The sequence below is a fragment of the Aythya ferina genome, assembly GCF_964211825.1.
Source record: "Aythya ferina genome assembly, chromosome: 3".
NCBI lineage: Eukaryota > Metazoa > Chordata > Aves > Anseriformes > Anatidae > Aythya > Aythya ferina.
The window spans coordinates 83,921,229-83,945,370 of record NC_140298.1 but is presented as its reverse complement, the minus strand read 5'-3'; the positions used below and the strand labels follow the sequence as shown (position 1 = coordinate 83,945,370).

The window sequence follows — 24,142 nt, the reverse complement described above, 5'->3', positions numbered from 1 at the left end:
TGTGTTCCAAGTTGCTAGAAAAGTAACTGCATGAATTGGTTGCTGAGAACTCTCACGCTGGGGGAAACCTTTCAACCAATGTTACAACCTCTAGAGAAACTGAGCATGAATATTGTTTAAACATGAGCCATTTTCTTGAATCTCGTTCCTTGCCAATTCCAGCTTTATATAAACAAATCAAGTTGCATTATGTTCCCTCTGTTCCTAACTGACTTTTAAAATGCCCATTCAAATGATCCACTTTTAAGGTTTTTGCTGTACAGAGATCCTCGAATTTCTTAGGATCAGTTTAAGCTATTTTTCTATGAAAGGTTTGCATTAGGAATTGTTCAGGGAACAGCTGATCCCTACAAATCTAACTGATGTGTATATTTTATTTACTGACAGGTGTAGATGCACCAGATGATTGGAAAATCAGGGTTTGAGTCTATTTAAATGGCATTAGAAACATTTCATACAAAAAAAAAATCAAACTTCTGTATACAGCAGGAAGATTAATCAATGCATTAATTATCTACCTCATCTACAGTTAAAATTCTGACCATAAGAGCTATGATTTCCAAATACCAACCTTAGTGACAAAAAAATACCTTTGTGCCTCAGCATTGTGTGTAAGGGGTAACGAGGCCTACAAGAATATGTTTTTAAGTGGTAATGGTATCTAAATACAGTATTTATTGTTTTTTTTTTTTTTTTTTTTTTTTTTTTGTATCACCAAGATTACACAGCCACCAGTGACAGTCAAACCATTGCTTCCGTAGGTTCTCCCACATAATTGCCCTTTTCCCCCTTGTTACAGCTCTAGCTGGTCTTGTATGCTCATGTCCCCTTTCAGAGGTATGTTATAGAAGTTTTACTAATGCATCTTGAGTCTTAGGGAAAAAGCTTAAGTTTGTAAGAGCTGAGATTGCTGTCTTTCACAGCATTGTCCCTCAGTACTCCCCAGTGGTGAGATTTCAGACAACTGGGACACTGTCCTCATGTTAGATATTGATTATGCCTTGGCTATACATCTGACTAAATAAACCTGCATCTTGCAAGTTGCTTATGTTGCTTCAAAAGCATCAAAGACGTTTCACCAGCTTGAACTGATGCTGGCTAAAAATTAACTTGTTGAACTATTTGTCCTTGTTCGTTAATGTTCCGGACTAACTGTACTAGGTACCAGCCCAAATGTGGCTTAACTCAGTACTGCAGAGTTTTAAGTGAATTGAGTACTTCATTGTGTGCTCTTCCAGTGTTTGTACCACTTGCCTTAGGCTCTCAGGATGCTGCAAACAAAGAATTTAGCAGTGATTAAACTCTGCTGCACCCTGTCCGTGTTGTAGCACAGCATGACCTTGCCTATGCAGATAGAGCCAAATGGTGCAATTACTGTGTTTAAAAAACGCCCTGCATGACTGAGTTCTCTGCAGGGGTCTGAAAGCATTTGCAATAGGTTCTAGCAGAGTGTTGGCTTGCCTACTTTGGCCATTTGAAACATGTTAGGGAAGCTTACTGTGCTGGGAACTGAATTTGAACTCTTTCTCTGCGTTTCTATGCAGAAGAGTGTGTCATATCTGGGAAACACGGAGGCTGAGCCTCTTGTAGGAGTTGTGAGAGTCTGAAAAGTGAGATAAAATGCAGTCGCTAGCGGTATGATGCTGGCGCAGTTTCAGCTCACAAGAGCTAACGACGGCTGTAGGGTTCTCAGCGAGGAACCAAGCCGTGGGCTCTTCAGCAAAATTCAAGAGCTGAGGCACGGCACAGCTCTGCCTCCCTCCTGCTAGAAGAGCAGCTGGGTCACGTAAATCCTCACTGCTCCTCTGCTCCGCCTTCCTTTCCAGATGAGGCAGTTTGTCTGTGCAACTGCTTGTCCTTGAGGGAGATTTCAAGGCAAAGGGCTGAATGATCCCTGCCAGGGTCAGCCCTCTGTCCTGCTGCACACCGTGCCTGAGAGCAGGCGGGGAAGAGGCTGACCTTGCCGGTAGAACTCCTCGCAGACTCGCTCGCTCCACTGTTTGCTCAGGTCCCACAGCCGGCACGGGTTGCAGATGTCAGCACACTTGAGCGCAATCTGAAAGCAAAGGGGAAAAGCAGAGGTGAGACAAGAAATTATCTAGCAGGGCTTCCAACAGTCGTGAAACTCTCAGGCCTCACCAGTGATGGTGGGAAGGGTTAAGATCACCTTTGGGATACTGAGCCTCACCCAAAGCTGCCTTTTGAGGAAAGAGCATTTACTTAAGCTGCAGACAAACCTTTCATTCAGCCCTCTGCTTTACTGTAGTGAGAACAAGAGGAGGGCCAAATTCCAAGATGGCAAAGTCTTTTGGATATCCCTTGAAAGGAGTAAGCCAACAAAAGCTTCAGGTTGGCTCCTGCCGATTGCCTGGCTCAGCATCCGTGAGTGATGATGAGGGAAGGAAGAGCCAAGCTGGTGTAAGGCTGTTTGGGCGTTGTTCCTCTGTGGTCTCAGTGAGTGACCTTGCATCTCGCTTCAGCTACACTTCATTTTAATGTCCACGTGCTTTTCCTTACAAAGCACAGGGCCCTGTGCACCGCCTCTGGCTTGGTTTCACTTAGTTAACCAGGGCTATTAAGTGCTTTGTAGGGGAATGAGTACAGGAGGGCAGAAGAATTTTAAAATCATGTAACTGCTTCATAAAGCGAGCTATGTAATGGTCCATCCATTACTGCCTTGGAACAAGATGTTGTGTACCTCACTTCTTCCTAGATAGACCGAACACAGTCAGTTAGTTTGACAGAGGACAGAATTCATTCTGGCACCTGGAGAGGAAAACATAAGAAATATTCCCTGTATAAATTCAGACCTGTGAACTGGAGGAGAGAAGTCTCCAAAGTCACTTTTCTTTCTGGATTAAATTGATTAGCCTTAATGTTACTGTGTACTTAAAAGAGCATTCCAACCATTCTTTAACCTATCCTGACCAGTCTAGAATTCTTGATTTTTTTTTTCTTTCACAAATAATCCACCAAACAAGTAAATCTCACTATGTCTCTGTCCGAGTTTTTATCTGTCTTCAAGAAAGTGCACAAGGAATTTTTTTTGCCATAGTTGAGATCTGTAATCCCTGTGCCTCTGGCATTTGCACAACTTTCTTGCCTAATCTGTCCAGAAATATGATAAACCCATCATCCTGCCCTGCACAGGCCGTGCAGGAATCTGACAGAAGGCCGTGTTTCTTGGAGGACAGACGAGCAGATTGCTACATTTCCCACGCTTCTGGAGGGGGAAGAATTAACAGATCAGCACTTCTTTCCCTGCAGCTGTCACCTTTCCCGTAACCTCAACAAAGTGATAACGTGTAGATGTTTGTTTTGTAAATGACAACGCTCACTTTAACTCCTTTGTGCACTTAAGAGGCAAATTGATGTCAGTTCTCCCCAGAAGCATGTATATACAGATACTTTAATCCCAATAATGCTTTAATAGGTAGAGGTTTACTCTGAAGGGCCTGTTAATGACTGCAGCTTAGCTGGGAGAATCTATTTGATTTTTAAATAAAACATGGTTTCTTCATTAGCTACAATTCAATGGCGAAGCCCCTGCTGCCATGGCAACAGCTGCCTCTGCAGCAGCACTTTCTGAACATCAGTCGCAGGACCAGGGCTTGGGCACCTGGTGTCAGCCTGCCTTGGAAGAGCACCAAGAAGGGTGCTGCTCTCCTGCCCATCACTAGGAAATAACACCACTGAAGTGACACTTGTCATAGGGAGAATAAAATCGAGGCATTACCTGGGAAGAAATGTAGTGTTCTGGAAATAAAGTAATTAGTGGCTTATCATCATTTCTCAGCATATGGCACTCTCCTCCGTCTGTTGCATTGCCAGCTTTTTAACTCAAGGAGCTCACATAAGGAAACATGAGAGGCACCTTATGCTTGTCTGACATGCCAGGTGGCAGAAGCAAAGTGATTATGACACTAGGTAAGGCAGTGCTGTTGTTCAGAAACACTATCCCTATGTTATTCTAACGTGTACTGGGAAATAGCATGAGTTGAAAAATGAGTAAGAAAACAATAGTGGAAAAAAATCATTTTAAAAGTTACCTGAAGCATAAAATGTCTGTCTTGTGCATCCTCCAGTCTCAAATCCTGATTGTCAAGGTGAGACTTCAGGCGGATCAAGAACTCGTTCTGTCTGTTGATGTCTGTTGCCAAGATCAGGGAGCCGAGCTGCTGCTCGATGTCCTGTCTGCAATTAAGGAAAACAAGCCCCTTTAGTCATGATACCACTGAACACTAACAGTGCAAAGCAACCTGCTATGGGCCATAGCTAGCACAAAGTTTCCTCGTTCTTCATGGATCCGATCTGGTCTTCGTGGTCATTCTCTGATGGGGTAAAACTGCTCTAGCTGCCTAAAGGGCTTCAGAAGGAAAGGATAACATGGAAAAAAAAAAGTTTGTGTAGGTAGTTCTGACAGCTTCCAAAAAGCTCTAGGAAAGGAAAAACAAACAGGATGGAGCATCTAGAAAAATGGTAATGTTTTACTTCAGCTGCTCGGAGCGGGGTCCTGAATACTGCAACTCTATAGTAGGCCTGAACAGAAGTTGTCAGTCTGATGTGAGGGATTTCTGGAGGAATACGGAGCTTATTGCTTCCAGGCAACTTGTTTACATTCTTGGCAAGGTCACCTGTGATTAAACCCTAGTATTGCAGGCTGTTTATTGGCTCCATCTCCTTTCCTTGGTGGGAAAAGCACTGAACAACACCAGCAGGTAGGAAATGAGCATCACCTTTGCCTAGGTGATGAATTTTCTTTTTTTTTCCCCCTCACTTTACCCAGAGAAGGTGAAAACGGAACCCCACACCTCCTCTGCAATATCTGGGATTCCTTAGCAACCTCTAAGCTACTTAACCAACTCCTTGATTTTTCTACCACATGCTTTTTAGTCATTAAATCTTTCCATGTCTGGTTGGTGCTGTGTAAAAGAAAAATGACAATGGATCTGAAAAGGTCTGCTCTGGCTGGGATGCCCAATGTTTCCACTGACCCTGTCCATCCTCATGCTGCAGAAGAGGCAAATTCTTAGAAAATACTTCTGCAGTTTAACTTAGTCTCGTGATTTCATACTGGCACCAAGAGAGAGCAAGATGTTTAGCCTACTCTGAAGTCTGACTTCTCTGCCTGTGTCCTTTTGAGAAGAGCGAAGGAAACCAAGGATTAATTTTTCAGTGATGATTTCTTTCCTCTAGCTGACACTTACGTCACCTCCTTGGGCAGGTGGGCGAGGAGCCGTGATTCTCGAAGCATGCCTATCGTAGATCTCCAGTGATGATTTTCTAGCACTGAAACATTCTGGGATGAATAAAAGGAATACATAAAGGATTAGGTAAGTGCACATGGCACACATACACATTTGCCATATCACTTGATGCCTAGAGCTGGTTGGAAATTGTTTTCTGTAACAAAATGAAAGAGTTTGAGCCTAAAATGTGTGCTTTTTAGCCACTTTTGGGTATGAGGAAGTGCTCTGGATTTCTAGAGTTAAGGACATTGTGCTTCTAGGTTTCCTAGCTACGGTCAACCCTGGAGTCCTACTCTGCATTTTTTGAGCCCTGCTGTGAACAGAGGAGTTAATCACATCTGAGTGCAAGGTAGCTCACATTCTAAAAGATCTACTAACAAAATAATTAAATCATGATTGCAAAATCTTATCTAGCTTATGGTTTACCTTGTACCGATCCCAAGCTGACTTTTCAGGTTCTACAGTCTGAATGTAGAGCAGACAAGTAAAAGAAAACTGGACTGCCAGACTTCCCCTGAAGTCAGGGAACTGGAAGCTCCTGGCAGCTGCTCAGTGAAAACAAGATACCAGCATCACTAAGCATCTGCAGGCTTCAGCAACAGAGTCTGCAACAAATTTTGAGTCCTTGTTTGTTTGCTTCCAACTAAGTGGAAACAAAGTTAGACAGGAAAAACAATAATCCCAGGGAACAGAAACACAGCTTTATAGGTCGTCTGCAAATTATAACAAATTGGGTATCTTGTGTCTGATGATTTCATATTACTGTCCTAACACACAATGCACTTATCAATCATCAGCCATTTAGTCCACAGAATGCTTTCTACCACTGAACAGTTCAGCAATGTAACTTTTTCAGAAACCTCTAGCACAATTTTTACAACTCAAATCTGTTTGCTGCAGTGGCACAGCTCAAAAAAAGACACTCAAATGAACTACTCAGTCCCTGAACACACACAAAAAGCACACAGTACAAATGAGATGACCGTCACCCAGCAATGGGGACACTCTTGGGAGAGTTGCAACATCTTTTGGGTACTATCTGTGGCTTTTTCAGTAGATGAGCACTAGATTCAAACAAGCAAACAACAAACAAACAACCCAACCTTTTGGGCAGGTAGCAGAACAAGGACTCCACCTTGTTGCTACCTTCTAAGAAACTAGCATCAGCATCCCTCTCTCTGGCCACTGTTGGTCTTTGTCTCCTTTCTACACAGTCACACAACTCTGAGCTGTAGCTGAAGTGGTGCTGCTTTTTCCTGTTGGATGTGATGCACAGCTCCACTGCTCCAAGAAGGACTCAGCATTATGTTCACCTTAAGGTTTCCCTTTCCTTCGTTGTTATCCTACTATATGGAACGACCACCGAAACAGAAAAGATTGCCAGTAACCAGATCCAGTTTGCATTTTGACCATCTTTCCAAAATTTTCTTGACATTTAGTGCTCAAAATTACTGCGAAGTTGAGAGCACACAAATTTGATTGATTTGCCATTACAATATTTTCTGCACTACGCTCTGCTGCTTTTTGAATTATTGCTTCCCTAATAGAAATTACCGATACAAAAAAAAAAACAAAAACCAAAAACAAACAACAAAAAACAATTTTCCAACCATCAGAACAAGCGAGGCAATGTCTAAATTACTTTTGACAGCAACTCTGTTCACCAGCCAACTTAAATATCCTTCTCGTTTTGCCTAAATACATCAGGATGGACTTTTGCAACCCTTTACCCTGACCAAGAAAAACAAGGGACTACAGTAGGACACAATATCTTTTTTCTTCTTTCACCTTCCTAATCTCAGAGCTGAATCCTGGTACCAGTGGTTGCTCCAGTTTCATGGGCTGCCGTTTTCCTACCCTAAGGTAAAGTAGGCAAACCCTGCCTGGCTGTCACCTTTGGGAAGGCTGATGCTTGCTGCAGACCATGACTGCATGCACAGTTCCTGCAGCTCCCATCTGATGTCCCCAGCCCCTGAAACCTCCTCTCAGCCGAGGTTCCCTGCAGAGCATCCCACGCCACCACATCCTTTCCAGAGCTGCAGTGGGATAGAGCTCAACAATTCCCACTGGGTTGTCTTCATTTCTCTTCTACCATTCTGTGATGCTTCAGATACATCCTTCCCTTCTGTGCTTCAGAAGACAGCATGGTTAAAGAGTTTACAACTGACTGATTCAAGTTGACTGATTCAGTCAACTTCCCTGCAAACACTGTGATTTTCTGGGACCTCAGTCTCAGATTCAGCCAACCATGCAAGCTATAGGCCTTTCATAGTGACGAGTAGTCTTTTGAGCTGGGGTTTGTTGACTATAAGATGTATGACTTACACGTTATGCTTAGGGGCCTGATATACCTGGTTGTCAGCATAAGTGTGCAAGCAATTTCTCAAAAGAAACCTAACAAGATGATTACAGAAAGTTCTCTGGGTAGAGAATGCGGAGCAAGCTTGTCTGTGAAACAGATCACACCTGGCTAGCTGAGGAAAAATATGGAATAAAGTTAACCTCAAATCAAAACACTGTAGTTTCATGTGTTAAGTGCCTATGTTGTTGTGTGCTTCCCCCCCTGCCCCAAACCCTACCTCCCTTACTGTTTATTGGATGATTTTTCTTGTTTATTCTCCTATCCGTCCTCAACTACAAGAGGAACCCCAAAAGAGGTGTCTTGGATTTTGTTGTCTCCACACCTCTATTGGCAGTATTCACTTCTAGCCACCTTCACAGAGCAGAGCACATTGAGAGCTGGGGCTCATTGGCCTCCTCCCTGACAGACCTCATTTTGTTCCTGGAAACTCATTTTCCAGCCCAAATTTGTACCTGCTTTATCATCTCCCCTGTTTCCCCACAAGTGGTCTGGAACTGCTGTACTCATGAAGAGGAGGACCTGCCAGCGTCTACCGTCTCAACACTGCTCCCCTGGGAAGGAAGAAGCACGCTGTTGCTTCCTGGTCCCTGCACACACTTAATTCCCACTTTGGAGCATCGCCCATCTTTGTCAAACAAATGCTTTATTTGCATGGCAAGAGGCTCTTTTTCAGTTTTCTCTCTAACTGGCTCACAGCTGAGCTTGAGAGACTGCCAGCCTCTGGGCTGTCTTACCTTGCTGTACTGGCCTAGAGCTCTCCCAAACTCCGTATGGAAAGCCTGCTTGCCTAAAGTTTGGCCACACTGAAGGCCAGCCAGAACAGGACTGAGTGTGTAGGTATCCAAGAACTTCCTTGCATCCAACTAATAGTTACTCAAAAACCAACCAACCAACCAAACAAAAAAACACACTTGGGTATCCGTTCCAGAATATTTCCACTCCTGTAAATTTCTGATCTTTGCCTGCTGCTATATGAGAACTTAAATCGAAGTCGCTACAGTGTCTAGTATCTCATGTTTAAAGTACAGGGAGCAGGGAAAAGGAGAGGTCAAGTTAACAAGTGACAACTGAGCATGAAGTCATATGACTCCCCTGTTAAATGTAAGCAGCCAGAATCCCTGAAGATGTTGCCAACAATTAGTAGTCAGCTATTCCACCCAGGAACACTCTACTGCCTTATTAAGTCTAATTGCCATTAGTTATCTGATGGCTTAGGCTGGGGGATAGGAGATAAACCATGCAGGGAAAAAAACTATGTGATGGCTTACAGACTGGTGTTTTCAACTGTGATTTTGAGAGAGGTTGCTTCACCACTTCTTATTTTTTGAAAAACCATGAGTAGCACAGATTTATTTTAAAGACTGAATGTTAGGAAGTCTCTGTCGTATCAGAGGATTGAACCCTAAAACAGGGTTTCCCAAGACTGGGAAAGAAAAAAATCCTATTATTTTATTTTATTTTTTACTTAAGACTATTAAAAGATCTCCAATCTGTGACTAGGCCAGTCACAAGGTTTGGAGTCTCTGAGCATTACCACGTCCTGGCTGGGGCTCCCATGGCTCAGCCTTGTTCCCAGGGCTGAAGGAAAACCGAACCCTTACATATCCAACTTATGTTAAACACCAGTGCTGCTTGAGCAGGGCAAAACAAGACAGACTCCTTACAAGTACTTAGCAAATCACAGCAAACTCTTCATTTACTAACTATGTATAGAAAGGCACCCAGCTATTAGTGAGTCTTCCTCAGTTAGATTTATTTTTAACTGAGGATATTCTGATTCTGACACCTTTTTAAAAAGGCTGAAGCCAATTCTTCCAAAGGATAGAAATCACTACAATCTCCATTTGTTAACTACGAATTACAGTTAGTGCAACCAAAATGATTTATGGCATTGCCCAAGTGTGTATATATAAACATAATGTAAAGAATAAAGATGCACATATACAATAAAGCACACATGTACACGAAGATAGCTTGATAGTACATATATGATAATTATAGATAAAATCCAGAGCTACAGTAATTGCCATGGACCAAAGCTAGAAATATGTTCAGGAAGGACCACAAAATTCAGCAGAGGATGAATTCACTGATAGTTACTTGAACAAGAGGATAAATACCAGGTGAAGGACAACACTATACTTACCCCAGGCTTGTATTTCTCTCTGAGATGCTTTACTGTCTGCTCTTAGAAACAGGATACAGGTCTAAACAGCCTGTGGCATGACCTATGGTGGCTGCTTATAAGTTTTTTCTTTATATCTCTAGGCATGGTTGTGTAAATATCTACAACTATTTTTTCCCCACTATCTTCTATTTTTTTTTTTTAATTGCAACATTCGTGAAACGTTCAGTTTTCCTAGAGCCACATGAAGCTAAAGTTTCTTTTAACAAAATGCCAATTTAAGACATTCTTGTTGTTTACTTCTACGCTGAAGGAAAATGAAACAAACCGTTTCTCTGATTTTAAATCTCCTACCCAGAGCTCCTTAACCCAGATAATCTACATTAGAAATAACCAAAGCAACTGATTTGGCTTAAATGTCCTCAACAAAAGTGCATATTTCTAATTTCTTTCTCATGTCCAGCAGCTTTGCTATAAGAAAAGATGCCCAGTGAGAAGCATAGCTGAAATTGTTCAGACTTACAACGTAGGTCATTCATGATTGTGAAAGCTCACTGCAAGTTGCTTAGACCCTCCTTGACATTATTTTACATATTACCAGTCTGAAGAGTGTTTTTACCTGGTACAGGCTGGCAAGGTGGTGTTTAGTTTTGATCAAAAAGGGCTGGTTGACCCCTGGATGATCCACATCATGAGCTGCAGCAGCTAGCAGTCCAAGCATGATGTCCGATGGGGTGAGGAAGTTGGCAAGCTGAATCACACATTAATCACAACAAGAACACAAACAGTAAACACTTCCCCCTGCCCCCCCACCCCCTTTGGCAGATAAACAAACCAGCTGACATCATGGCACTGCTCAGTTTTGTAGGAGTACACAGATGTCAAAACTAAAATTAATCATGCTCAATCTTTTTGAAGCCATTATTGAAAAAAAGCTATAAAGTATATCAGACTACATTCACATGTTACAACAGCTTGTATTCCTTATCCTTTTATTTTTCAGGACAAGATATAGCTTGTTATATGAGTGTTTGAGCTTAGTCTAGAAGATTCAGTTTAAAAAAAGGAAGTAAGTGTACAAGCAGGTCGGTGTATAGTAGCATACACTAAAATGCGTGCCCACTTTTGGTGTTCCAATGCCATATTCAGTACTCTGAAATATTGATGTGAGGGGCTTATTCCCTGAAGTGGCTGACGCATGGGCAGACATTGCCTTCTACTGGCTTTGCTGGGAGCACTGCTACCCCAGGTGGAGGGCTGGTGCACACTGCCACAGCAAAACTTGCCAGAGCTCATTTAATAGAGCTCAGATACATCATCTGCACTATGGGAAGTGATTTCAGTAGCTTGTTTGGAGTGTCTGGAAGCTGTAGCTGACTTTGCTACTGACTTGTTGGTGACTTCAAGTACACAGTCATTTTCTGCTATCTAAAAATAGTTTTTTATTGTTGTTGTTGACATTTGCTCGTTTTTTAATCCTGAGAAAGCAATTTGAGAATTATCTGAAAGCAACATCAGCATGAAAGGCTGTCATTACCTTGGGCTCCCTTAGATAGCAGTGCATAGCTTGTGTGACGTCAGCAGCATGGACAGCATTGTGGTATGGGTTTTGGCTGTGGTAATCTTCTTGAACCATAACTGGGAACCAAAACAGAAAACAAAGACCCTTTTGTCTCTGGATTCCATGCCCACAACTGGCAACTGGACTTAAAATACAATTTGGGGTTTTTCAGTCAGCTACCTATGAGGTTTCTTCAAATACCTGTAGCTTACTTAGACTGGTGCTCTTATTGGGATACTTTCAGAAAAACAAAAATGCATGAAAGGGTTTGTGAGGCCCATGGGGATACACTGGGTCTAGTTCATAAATCAACTCTTTCTTGCCTTAGTGAAGGCTCTCATTCAGGAGTAAAATAAATAAGGAAGAAAGGCAAATTTATCCACAACGGAGTGTAATTATTTAGGCTGCTGTCATAGGGGAGTAATATGTCATTACAGCAGTACTGCCTATTTTACAGCAGCAGGGGGAGAGGCCCTGACATCCTGGCACCATTTGCTGTTCAAGGACTACAGTTCAAGGCATTCCCACTGAAAATCAAAAGATAGGGCATTTGGTTATTTGAATCAAAATCTTCTGTGACAACCACACGACGCTTCCATTTTAAAATACCAGTCCTTTTTTGTCAGTTTGTGGAGCTTTAAGCGTACCATCTGAGGACTGAGTGCCACTCAACTCTCATCTTGCACTAGTACAGAAAACCACTGAGGTTTGTGCTTCAAGCTCATCTTCTCCTTGCAGCAGTGCCCGCACCGTCAGGGGATCTTGGGGCAACACAACTTGAATGGTGGAAGCCGCATGCGGCCTTGCCCAAAATGCTGTCCTTGACACCATCAAATTGATGAGACAGAAAGGCAATGGGCAAAATTACTACAGTGCTCACCTCCAGCATGGGCCGTTCCAGAGGAGTCCTAGCCTTCAATTTGTTTTCAGCTCATTTGAAGTTACAGTCAGTAACTCTTTAAACCCTAACTAATTCTGGCTCTAATTATCTGAACATCCACCTCATGTCAGGAGCTAGCAAAGGCAAGGAGAAGTCATCTCTCTCCACACTGGGGGAAAGCCTTCTAGAAGGAAAGCTTCCAGTCGTGTGTTAGTAAAGAAGAGATCCTGCCTTTGAAATGTTGTCTGACAGTCAAACAAAACGGCATTCAGCTGCATTCAAAACATGATGCAGAAAGCAATTGATTTTGGCCAATTTCTTCTTTTGGTTCGCTGACAGCATGGGGCTAATATTTCTGTTGGCAGTAACAGCAGCAGGGGCTTTCATCAACACTGTTCAGTGTAGACAGCTTGATATAATTTGTTAAATTTTGCACATAAGCTTTTAACTGCCCTGGGTCTCAGTGGTCTATTAGTCACTAAAATAATGTTGCTGTACCACAATTGTATTGTGCACGGGTAGGTTCTGCAATGTGTGTCTGCCTGTGTGGGCCTCCTCCGCCTGCCACATCTCTGCACGACATACATTTTTTTTTTAAATCATCAATGAAACTGTAGTACTGGGATTTTTAAGTCCAATACAAAGTCTTTTAAGTTTCTCCACTGACTTAACAGGTACTGAACTGAGAGTCCAGGTACCTGTCAATTGTACACTTATATATATCACAGAAATATTTTACTGAAGTTATTGTAACAACACTGTGATTTTACATAGATAGGCAGAACAAGACAAGACCTTTTTTGTGGCCCTACTTAAGCTGTAACCTGCATTTAACAACAATTTGGAGGTGACCACTTACCTAAAAACCTATGTAACGTAACCATATCTAGCTGGAAATGGTGAATAAGTCCATGCACGTTGAAGAGGTGACAGAGCAGTGTTACGAGACTGTTTCCTAAAAGCAGAGAGGAACAACTCTCAGATTCCTTTAACATGGAGTTACCAACCACGCAAGACTAAAAATTTTGGTAGTTTTCTAACTATTAGTCAGCTCCTATCACCTTAGCTCTATTCACATCTGATTAGATGACACTCACAAAGTAGTTTATCTAAATTACTCCCTTATACAATAAAGACTTGACAGCATGGCTGTGTCAGTGCCATTCTGGTGTCTAGTTGCCATGAAGTCGTGCTTGCTATTTCAGCATAACACAGGACACCAATTAACATAGCATCAACTAGAAATCTTTTGACAAGATTGTTTGAGAACCACATCATCTTCATAATCCAGGTTACCTCCAGAAATGAAAGAAAGAGTGAATGGCTCTTCTGCCTTTTTGGCTTGCCGTATTGTACTAAGTAATTAATTAATGAGAATTCTGCAGCTTGTAATTAAAGTTTTTTTTTTTTTTTTTAAATGGCTGTACAAACATGTACACAATCTACATACCTTTCTCACCTACAGCTGCATCTCACAATGATGATGCAAACAGGAAAAAATTAGTTACTGCATTTACAGTCTCAAGTCCCACTGTAATATTGGTCTTACTGTGAATTCTATACTGGCAACATTGACAAAATTGAGCCTAGATATCAATTATATATCAACTATACTATACTAGACATACACACAATGTTTAGAACAGTTTGCACTGTATAACTCAGTACCAATGTTTCCAGAAAAGTTCAGAAAAAACCCCAACCAACCCATACAAAGTTTAAGCAATGTCTGAAAGGAGTCTTTTCTCATTTAATATGACTTGGGAAAGAAAACAAACATATGTATGAAGAAGACATGGAAACTTACTTGGCCTTAGCTACTGACTAAGGGCATAGAAAGTAGAAAGGTAATTTAGAAGAATTATGTTTTTACCTCCCTTGCTATTTGCCATCCTTTCCACTCTTCCCTGCCAGTCATTCAGCTAAATTAACCTCTAAACCAACTCCTCCTACATCATCTGCTGCAGCTGAGTCTACCTGAATTGAGGGGTGAGGACTGGGGAACCTAATTTCTTTAAGCAATTCAGAAAGGCCAATGGTGTGATTGTGTTCTCTTCAGCAGCTACCTGACTAAGAGGCACTGCATAGACATCAGTGAGGATGTGCTGTTATAGGCATATATTTAGATAAAAAGTTTCACAAAGTTTTAGTTTTTCATTGACTTTTACTATTTTTCTATCCAGAATAAACACAAAGCAAGGATATGTTTGGTTAAAGGTACTTTATATTGACGGAAATTGCCTGATTATCAACATACCAACCAATGTATCTTATAGGTCTATCTTAAAGTAGCTTTGGAGTTTCCCATAAAGGGAACTGAAATACTTCCTTGAAACTAACAAACAATTCGTAATAAACAAGCAAAAGGTGATCATAATAAATGTAAGAGATTACATTAATACAAAAAATACACTTTATAAACATTATCCTATAGTTCTGAATATTCTGGGAAAAGCCTGAAATGTTCAAGGGTATGATTTTAAAAGGAGTTAATTGTATCAATTTTTTTTCAATAATCTAAACTTGAAAAGTTTAGCAAATTATTACTTAGGAATTTTTAGGATAGTTGTATATAAAAAGATCTTAAATATATACACACATTTCTTTTGAAATTACTTACCATTTGTCAAGCGGTCAAACAAGAAAATGTCAAAATCCCACATTCCCACTTTGGATAGCATATGCTAGAAAAACAAATTCAAAGAGGCAAATGATGGATATATCAAACTGTAAAGCAGATTTAAATTATTATTCCATATTAATCACAGAATTGGTTGCCACAACTTTAAAACTTTGTTCTGGAAAGGTATAGACATGTATTTGAAGTTATCAGAAGCCAGGAAACAAATTTAGTTACACTGCATAAAAGTATCACTTGCACTTTTAACTGATGAGGTTTCAAACTTGACACGTAAAAAGGCCTCAAATGGAGCGCAAAACATGGAATAACATAAAATATTATGAAAACAATTACTTTTACTGCACAACTTTTTTAACATTCTTTCATGTCCCCAAATCAATTCATTACAAACTGTCTTAGGATTTTATTACAGTAAAATACAACTTTAGATCTCATGGAGAATATGAATTACATTTTGATAAACAGGTAACCCAAGTACAATTTTTATGAACTTAGAGTGTTTCTGTGAAACACACTCAGCCATGCAGAAGGATCCATTATTGCTACCATATGTAGCATTTTTACAGCTGCATCAGTTCAGCTAAGAGATCAAGACTGAACAAATGGTATGACGTATACATATATGAATGGCAAATGGGTGTTCACTCCAATTGCTTTGTCTATATTCAAACTAGTTCTGGATTCTTAATTATTTCCTAACACCTCATACGTAACCTTTTCCTGCAGAGAGTAAAAATTTTCTAGGCACGTAATCTCAGTGCCATCAGTTTTGTTAGCAATGTCTTTAACAGGAAGCATAAGAGCTGCAAAATTATAATATTATGACTATCATGAAGTTCTATGCAGTGATTGTTCCCTGTTTGCCATTTTGCCAACTTTGCCATTATGGGTTTTCTTGTAGGTTGCCTAACAGTTGCTCTGGACCAGCTGTGAGACAGGGGCTTTTTTTTTCTTTTTTCTTTTTTCCTTGTTTTCTTCTTTTCTGAGCAGATAAAATAAATCTTGCATTGATGTTGTATGTATTTAAATCAGTTACTCAGTAAGGGATACTTCATTTAATAAATCCAGATTATAATTTCAATTGAGAGAACCTGAAATTGCGGAACAAATTCAGACATTTTCTTGTTGCCTTGAGATTAAGTCTTTCAAGTTCTAAATATGAAAGAGGAATGGACAGTACATTTTCTGTAAGACAGGCAAGTAACACGGGTCATTTAAGAAACATCAACCATACACTTGCGTACCTAAACACTGAGACAGAACTGACACTCTGGAATATTATTAAAAGACATGGAGGTCTGGAGACCTTTCTTACCCTTGCTTGCCCAAGGTAGTCCTCATCCAGCAGGTACAGAGAGGCTTGCGGTACAATTCCACGCAGTAACCGGGATGCATGGAAATACCTCTGAAAACTTAACAGTCTTTTCACCTTTTTCTTGGTGCCAATTTCCCCTGAGAGTGTTGTATCTGTGAAAAAGAATCAGTACAGAAACCATGAAACCCAAGATCAAGGATGACAGTCTCAATTATTTAAATAAAGAGAAATAGCAAAAAGGCTGTGATAATGATAACAGAAGTCATCAAGTTCATGTTTCTTGCCAATCCTTATGAAGGGGCAGTATTCAAATTCCTATACTTCAGCACAGTATATTTGTTTAGTTCAGAAAGAAAATATGTCCCAGTAGACAGAGCACTAATGTAGGACTTGGAAAGTCTGAGCTCAAGAGACTGCCTGCCACAGCCTTTAATGTGATCCAGGCTAAATCACCAGGGGTGTAATATATCATTATTATGTAATATATCACCTAACCATAGATGTGCAGAGGAAGCCTAAGTGACAAGGCAGAGTCAGGCATGGGAAACCTGCTCTCACTCTTCTGTGCCTCTGTTCTGTATCTATAAAAACTGAAAATAGCATTACCTTGCTACTTCACAGAAGGGTCGTGAGAATACATCAGCATTGCAGGGCACTAGCATACAGAACGATCAACTTAAACCTTAATGGAGTACATAGCAGGAGGACTGAAAACAGTAAGTACTTTTTGTTTCAAATCTTCTGGAAAATGTGTATGCTAAAACCAAGGTACAGTGAGAGGGAGGTGAATGGGACGAAGTAGAAAACACCCATATGGCTGTTTGAACATCTTATCCTTCTGAATGGTCTCTTACAGCATGTGATGAGGGAATTAATATGAAGCTACAGATAGCAAATGAGACAAAGGACAGGCATCTATGCCACTGACACAGCACCATGAGTGGTTGCTGGTGAACAAATAGAAATAATTTTTTATGATCTGTAATAAAATGATACTCCTTTTTGCAGGCATGCAGGCAGGAGGCTTCTCTCTACAGACAGAGCTTGCAAGAAGTTAAGAGCACTTCCTTACACAGGGTAGTTTCCTACTCTCATGTTAAATTCACAAAAAATCAAACACCAGAAAACCAACCACACCAAAAAAGACCTCAAAATACAGTCTGAAATCACAAATGCATGAACCGGTTTTGGAAGAAGACAGAAAAGAGAAAAAGAAGCAATAATAGGTTAATAATTATCCTTCTTACATAGTAAAGCAAATTATAAATTAAAAAAAAATATATATTTCAGTCCTCCACTTAGGAAAGGAAGCATATAAAGGCAATTCCTTCATTTTTTAGTTACACAAAAGAATACATTGTTCTCACTCAGTATCAGGATAATTTTAATTCCCTAATGCTGAAATTTCCTAATACTAGGAAATTTTCATATCTGGCTAAATGTGCCACAAAAACCAAGGTAGTTTTTACACAGTGATTAAATCTGTAGTTAGAATAATTAAATTACTTTATTGTTAGTAAGAACAATATGCAGGCTTCCTAAAGCTGATAGTGGTTTAGGTTATTTCACTTGAACTTTTAACAGAACCTCACATACAGTTGCAGTGTTTTCATTTTGTAGTCTGGTATAAGTTTTGGAAAAAGAGAGGACAAACTGGACATTTGTTAAAGGCTATTAAGATTCAACAGAGTTTTGTTGATGAGAGGAACATTGTAAGAAACTGAAGGTTAAGCACTCCTTTCAGAGAACAGTAATGATTGCTTAAGATAAGATGCCACACAGTAATTCACTGGATTTCAGGTTTAAATAAGAGCTCCGGAAAAAACGCCCATGAACTGAAGATGTCTATCTCTATTCTGCTATTTCATTTTATATATAAATGCTGAACCTTTTTTCTGCTATGAAATTAAAATATGACTTTGTATGCTACTGTTATGAGTTTTACTATTCTGATAGTTTTTTTTTTTTTTTTTCAGAGAAGTTATTAGTTTATTTGAACCTTAGATGGGTCAGTGCTTGATTTCTCCAAGACCAGATGTGAGCAGTTTCTGTAGCAAGTGTCTTCTGTATGTAATCCAATTGCTATCAAACATCACCGCTACTGAGTGACAGAAAGTCAGTAACAACCACCAAAAGTGTACTACAAAACTGAGTAACAATAGCTAAAGTATTTTCTTAGACCTGTTGCAGGCTTCTTGTGGGTCCCCATTGTGTTCGTAACACAAAAGCACACAATAATTTTATTACAACTTGAAAAACCAAGAATGCAGACAGTAACAATGTCACTACTGTAATAGCCAGAAGGTTAGATTTTCACTTATCCTGTGCCAGTACCTGCCTTAACTCTCTCTCACATTTTAAATACTGGAACAATTTTATGGCTTATTGAAAGGGTGATTAACATAGGTGCCTAGTTATACAGTGACATGTGGAAGAACTGTTAGACTTTACTTATTTATTTATTTATTTATTTATTTATTCTTTTGCATTTCCTTTCACTTAGAAGTGAACTTCTAAGAAGTTGCTGGCATTCAGTTTAATTCCCAAATACCAAAACCCTCTTAAAATTAATTCCCTTTTAAAACTTGTGTCAGCTGTTTCTTGACTTCTCAACTTTGCCTAAAACCAGTCACTGCTTCCAGGTAATGAGTTTGTATTTTAATGTATGGAAAACTTCCATTTTGTGCATTAAAAACAGGTAGTTGCTCCAACTAATTTTTATCTAAGTTTACATCTGTTTTCTCAGTTAAACACGGATGACTGAAATTACCACCTATTTTCCTTTACACTTCCTTTAAAACTCAGATGTGGAGTTCCTATGGATGATCTAGAGGTGAAGGTTTGGGCAGAGTCCCAACAAGCAGCTGTACACTTGAAGAAGTGCATATTTTATTCTGTGTATTGCCAGGCTATTTCAGTAGAGCAGATAATACTTACCAAAACACTAACACCTCAGGTTGAAATAAATAATTTCTTATTGTGAACACACTTTCTGAATTGAACCGTTAAATTTGTTGCTGCTGCTTTGTTATATTGTTCCATAAGTTTGTCACAGATCTCAAATGAAATGTAATCTGTGGACCACCAGCAGACAGCACCTCTGAAACAGGACCTGCTGCTTCAGATGAGCACTATATTACAATATGTTATGCAAAAAAGGTTACCCACAATAATCTGTTGTCCTGTATTTCCATTCTTATGAGAAGGAACTCATGTTATTGATTGAGAATTATAGGAAGTGTATTTTCAAATTGGGCTCTTGACAGAACAGTCCAAATCCTGCACTGCATTCTATCCACATGCTTAAGGGCTATCGTGCTAAAACCATGCCCATGGTCATTCCAGCAATAATTGATTTGTCTATGAGTCATAGGACTTGTCAAATTATTGCTGTGACCTTTATCGGGTTACTACACCAGCCTCAGTAACATATCTCATTATGATGGGGCCTTACATAACATTGGTCTAACACTCTGCCCCTCTCCAAGCACAACACCCAATCATTACCATCTCATCAGCCCTCTCTGAATCAATATTAAACAAACAAACAAAAAATACAACCATATGAAACAGAGACAAAAAGGATGCTTAAAACACAAGAGCAAACAGTGAAGCAGTTCAGAGCGAATGCTGAAATTCTGTCTTTCAGCTCAACAACTGGGACAGAATCTCCCAGTAGTGAAGAGCCATTCCTAATGTACGGGATCCAGCAGCTGACAGAAAAATTGAGATGCAGTCTTAAGATTAAGTTAAAGGTTTATGTGAATAACAGTTACACTCTGAACATACCACATCCTAATTGACAATTCTAAATTTCAATTTAAATTGTAAATATAAAATTTTGACGATTACACCTGATTTAAGTCATGCAATGACTTTGAAACTTACGGGTTTATTAAAAGCTATTTCTAATTAGATTAAAATGAATTACAAGTAAGTGAATCAAAAATGTCTTCACAGATAGCATTCAACTTCAGCTGTGGAACTAGGGGTACTAAAACATATGCTATGTTGTCTGGCTCAGGAAAACAAGCTGCAAGGCTCACATGGGAAGGATGTAGTAATTATGTGCAATTTTGAAATGAACATGAAAGACAAGCAAGAGCATCTTTTGTTTATACCCATAAAACTTCTCTTGAGAACTGTGTTTATCTTTAATCATTGTTGCAACTTCTGAATGTTTTGTTTACCCAAAAAAGCATCACATGTCTCTCTCAAAGATGCACATCCTCGTATCCTGTTGAGTTACTGCCTAGCATGGTGGTTGGAGAATCTCATCTTTGTATACTGAACAAAGTCATTGTAGGGATTGTACCTACATGCACCTATACATCTACAGAAGCGTCCATATAAGCTTTTGTCACAAAACTTAACATCTACTTTCAAAAACACAGCTTGCCTGTGCTCACAGTGCATCTCCTGATGTGTTTTAGCAGGCAGCAAGAGTAGCTGCACTCTTCGTTAGGTCATTTGACATCCATATCATGTGTACTTGCTACCGGATCATGGACAATTTCTGGATACTGCATATAGACTTCAAGAGGTTAATAAGCTCTAGGAATCAATGTTTCCATTCTACTTTCTAACACAGCTCCTCCAGTTACATAGATCTGCTTGCTCTACCACAATCTACAGCTCACTACACCCCAAACTCTGTTATTTCAGGGAAAGAGGTTTCCTGCAGTAGGAACTGCTACGAGTTTTCTTTCAGATTTCTTTCATATTGCTGTGCTGCATGTGCCCGCAGGCAGAATGAACATAAAAATTACAGAGGTTATGTTAACAATGGTTGAGTTAACATCCAGAAACGATCACATAAATCAAATTTGGACAAGGATGTACTTAACTCTACACCAGACATTCATTACAGTGTTATTGTTCTTTTCAAGTAAACAAACTTGGTTACGCATTCAAATAATGCCTCTAAGTTCTCTTTCACAGCATCTCCTTTTTTATTTTATTGCACCTCAGTGCACAATAAAAGCAGGTCACTCAGCAGTATGAGTGGATAACAACAGGCTTATTAATTTTCAAAAGCCAACTGATTCAGAAACAGAAAATGTTTTTTCTCTTCTTTCTAAAAGGATGCAAAATAAAACCAGTATATACAAATCAGGTCCTCAAACATCTGCTTTTGACTCATATTATTTACAATACCCTGTCCCCTCTTCTGAGGATGTAAAGACATACAGTACTCATCCACTGCTCTTCACATATGTGTGTGTATATATATATATGCCTGAAGAAACAGGTAGGATTGCCAGCAAAAGTGCTGAAATATCTGGAAGAAAGCTGGAGGATCAGGCCAGCAATTTACTGCCCAGAACGTTTGCAAATAGAGAGGGCCCTGCAAAGGGATTTGTCTCTGGTCCTATGCACTGGGGAGGCAATTTCCTGCACTGGTTCCTCGTCTGACAGCTGACTAGTAATCCATGCATTTAGAACTCAAGATACATTTAATTGACTTTTGAGGAATAGTTGGTATTTGTCCCTTATTTTTGTGGTTGTTTTTCTGGACTAATCATGCCAGGCATTTAGATCACCTTTACTGAAGTCTTGTTTGGCATACCCAATGCATGATTTGGTTACTAATCTTTTCTTATAAAGATGAGTGTGTAGCACTGAAGATAGAGAAAAGGCTTGTGTGAGAAACTGGTAAACAGATTTGATTTAAAAATGGTAAGATTATACCAGTACCAAACTGATCATCTGAACTTACGTTGGTCACCACAACTAAGACAGCAGAGATGAACACCTTGCTATGTAGTATATATATGTATGTATATATATCTATACTATATATATATATATAAAGTATATAAACACCTTACTATGTACATGTAGTGTCTACGGATAAAGTGTTGTACTGAAAGCTATTTAGAAATCCTAAAGAGACTTCCTCAAACTAGAGAGGCATACAAAAAGTTTTTATAAACATTGTGTTTTCACCTGTTCCTCAAACACACTTAAAAAATGAAAAAAGCTAGAGTGGAGGATGTACCAAATCCTCTGTGAAATGTCTTAGAAGCTAACAATGCACATAGTATTGCAAAGATTTTCAAAGACATTGAGTCTAAGTAACAATTAGATTTTAGGGGCAGGACTTATTTGTCCTTTTTTATTTTTTTTTTAAAGTATCCTGCCCAAGCCTTTTTTTGCTACTGTAGTATAATTGTTAATTATACTAATATTCAAAATATGTAAATGTAGGTGAGTAATGACCAAGTAAAATAAATTATTTCATTCACTGTCTTCTTTATCCTTGTAGTAAATAAACAAAACAGAATGTATCAAAACTTTTATAAGGAAGTATGAGCAAATTGTGTTCTCTGCTCCTTGACTTTTGATAAAATTCAATTTTAGAGGTCAAGTGCTTTCTGTTAGCTGCCATTGTTTGTATGGGTTACAATTGTATTAATTCTCTTTGAATGGGTAAACAGTCTTTCAACTAGGAAGAGGCTGTGAGAAAGAGTGGGATTCTGAATGCAGAGAAAAACAAAAAAATCAGCAGAAAAAAAAAATCCAAGCTGAGTCAAGATTCCATTCTTCAACTACCTGCACGATTGCACAAAATCAGTGAAGTGCCCCGTTTACAGAAGAGGTGCTTGTATGCTTCTTTGGAAAACATGGTTAATGAAATGTGAGAGGTTCCGGGACACCAATTTTCTAGGTCACCTCGCTATGGGGTTTCCTCCTCTTCAAACATTGTGCCTCAGGTAATGGTGGCTTGTAACTTGTCAGTTTCCAAATCAAAGTTCCTGCACAATTGCTGGCATCTTGAAAAACACTAGTCATATAGCTTCCCTCTGCCCCAAAACTTTTGAGAGTGTTTGCAAGAGACTACAGAACTTAAGAACTATTATAAAAATTATCCTACTACACCAACTCCTGGAGAAGCCAGGCTTTCAGAGGCCAATTAAGTAACAGAATATTAGTCTTAATAACAGGAAGAGGAATAGATTATATCCAAATTTAAGATGAATGTTTCTCCTCACATTTTACAGCCTTTATTGGGGGTCATCAATCATCTTTATGCAAACAAACATTTTGGCATCTCTTACTAAGCCTCCTACAAGCACTTAGGAAATGGTATGTTGTGTTCTGTTTCACCACAAAGTCTTTATCAATTCAATATGAACCTCCACTTTGTCACTTCAATCTTTGTACAGGAGTACAGTCGGAACCTTTTTTTTTTTTAAACTTTTTTTTTTTTTTTTATTTTCCTAAAACTGAAAATGTTCTATAGCTGATTATAGTTTCTCTAGCAGGAAATGGTACATCCCCTCTCCTTTCCCTCCCCTTGAGAAAAAGCAACATAACCTGTAATAACAGCAAACCTAACTTTCATTTATCATCTTAATGATCCCTTCTCCTTGTTCTTTCTTTTCCTCTGGTCATTTGGAAAGTATCCTCAGTGTTATCTTCAGTACACCCTTTCCCTTTGCTAATCAGGGAAAAGAAGGTGGGGTGGTAGAATGGGTCACGCATCATTTGGAAAATTTTAAAGGGACATTCTTGGTTGAATTGAATCCTAAATCTGTATTAAAAATGTTACAAACCTGCATAATCATGCCAGTGTTCACTAAGGCTTTGTGTTTGCTGTGCTGCTTTTTTGTTGCAGTTGTTCTGCTTGCTCTCATGAGTTCTTCTGAAGCATTCATAACCCCAACTACGGCATTTTGTTAGCACATGAAAACACATACGTCAATCAGTTTTACATTCTGGCTTTCATATTCTATAAATGAAAAGCAAAAGCTAAACAAGGAACATGAATGGCAGGAAGCAGAATATACTTTTCAGACTACCTTTTTATTAAGTTTTGCCAATAAGAACTCTGAAAAACAAAAAAAAACAAAACCGACAACAAAGATCAAAAAATCCACCCCAAATCAAAAAAAAAAACTTTGTTATTTGATTGAAGGGGGATGGGGGAAAGGCAAGGAAAGACTGGGATGATTTCTAGAGACATGAAGAAATTCTGAGTGTGAAGTATTACTAGAAAAGAGTAA

General features: G+C 39.3%; 1 protein-coding gene across 3 annotated transcripts in view; it reads right to left on the bottom strand.

Annotated features, from left to right (window-relative positions):
• Positions 1-24,142, bottom strand: part of PDE7B (phosphodiesterase 7B) — a 175,290-nt gene that overhangs the window by 6,675 nt on the left and 144,473 nt on the right. For all 3 annotated transcript variants that reach the window (XM_084514234.1, XM_084514233.1, XM_084514232.1), the window contains 8 exons: positions 16,134-16,285; positions 14,798-14,861; positions 13,037-13,132; positions 11,274-11,374; positions 10,356-10,487; positions 5,208-5,299; positions 4,050-4,194; positions 1,960-2,056 (listed from right to left, as the gene is read on the bottom strand). In XM_084514234.1, the coding sequence (XP_084370360.1) occupies positions 1,960-2,056; positions 4,050-4,194; positions 5,208-5,299; positions 10,356-10,487; positions 11,274-11,374; positions 13,037-13,132; positions 14,798-14,861; positions 16,134-16,285 (879 nt within the window). The remainder of the gene's footprint in view (positions 1-1,959; positions 2,057-4,049; positions 4,195-5,207; positions 5,300-10,355; positions 10,488-11,273; positions 11,375-13,036; positions 13,133-14,797; positions 14,862-16,133; positions 16,286-24,142) is intronic.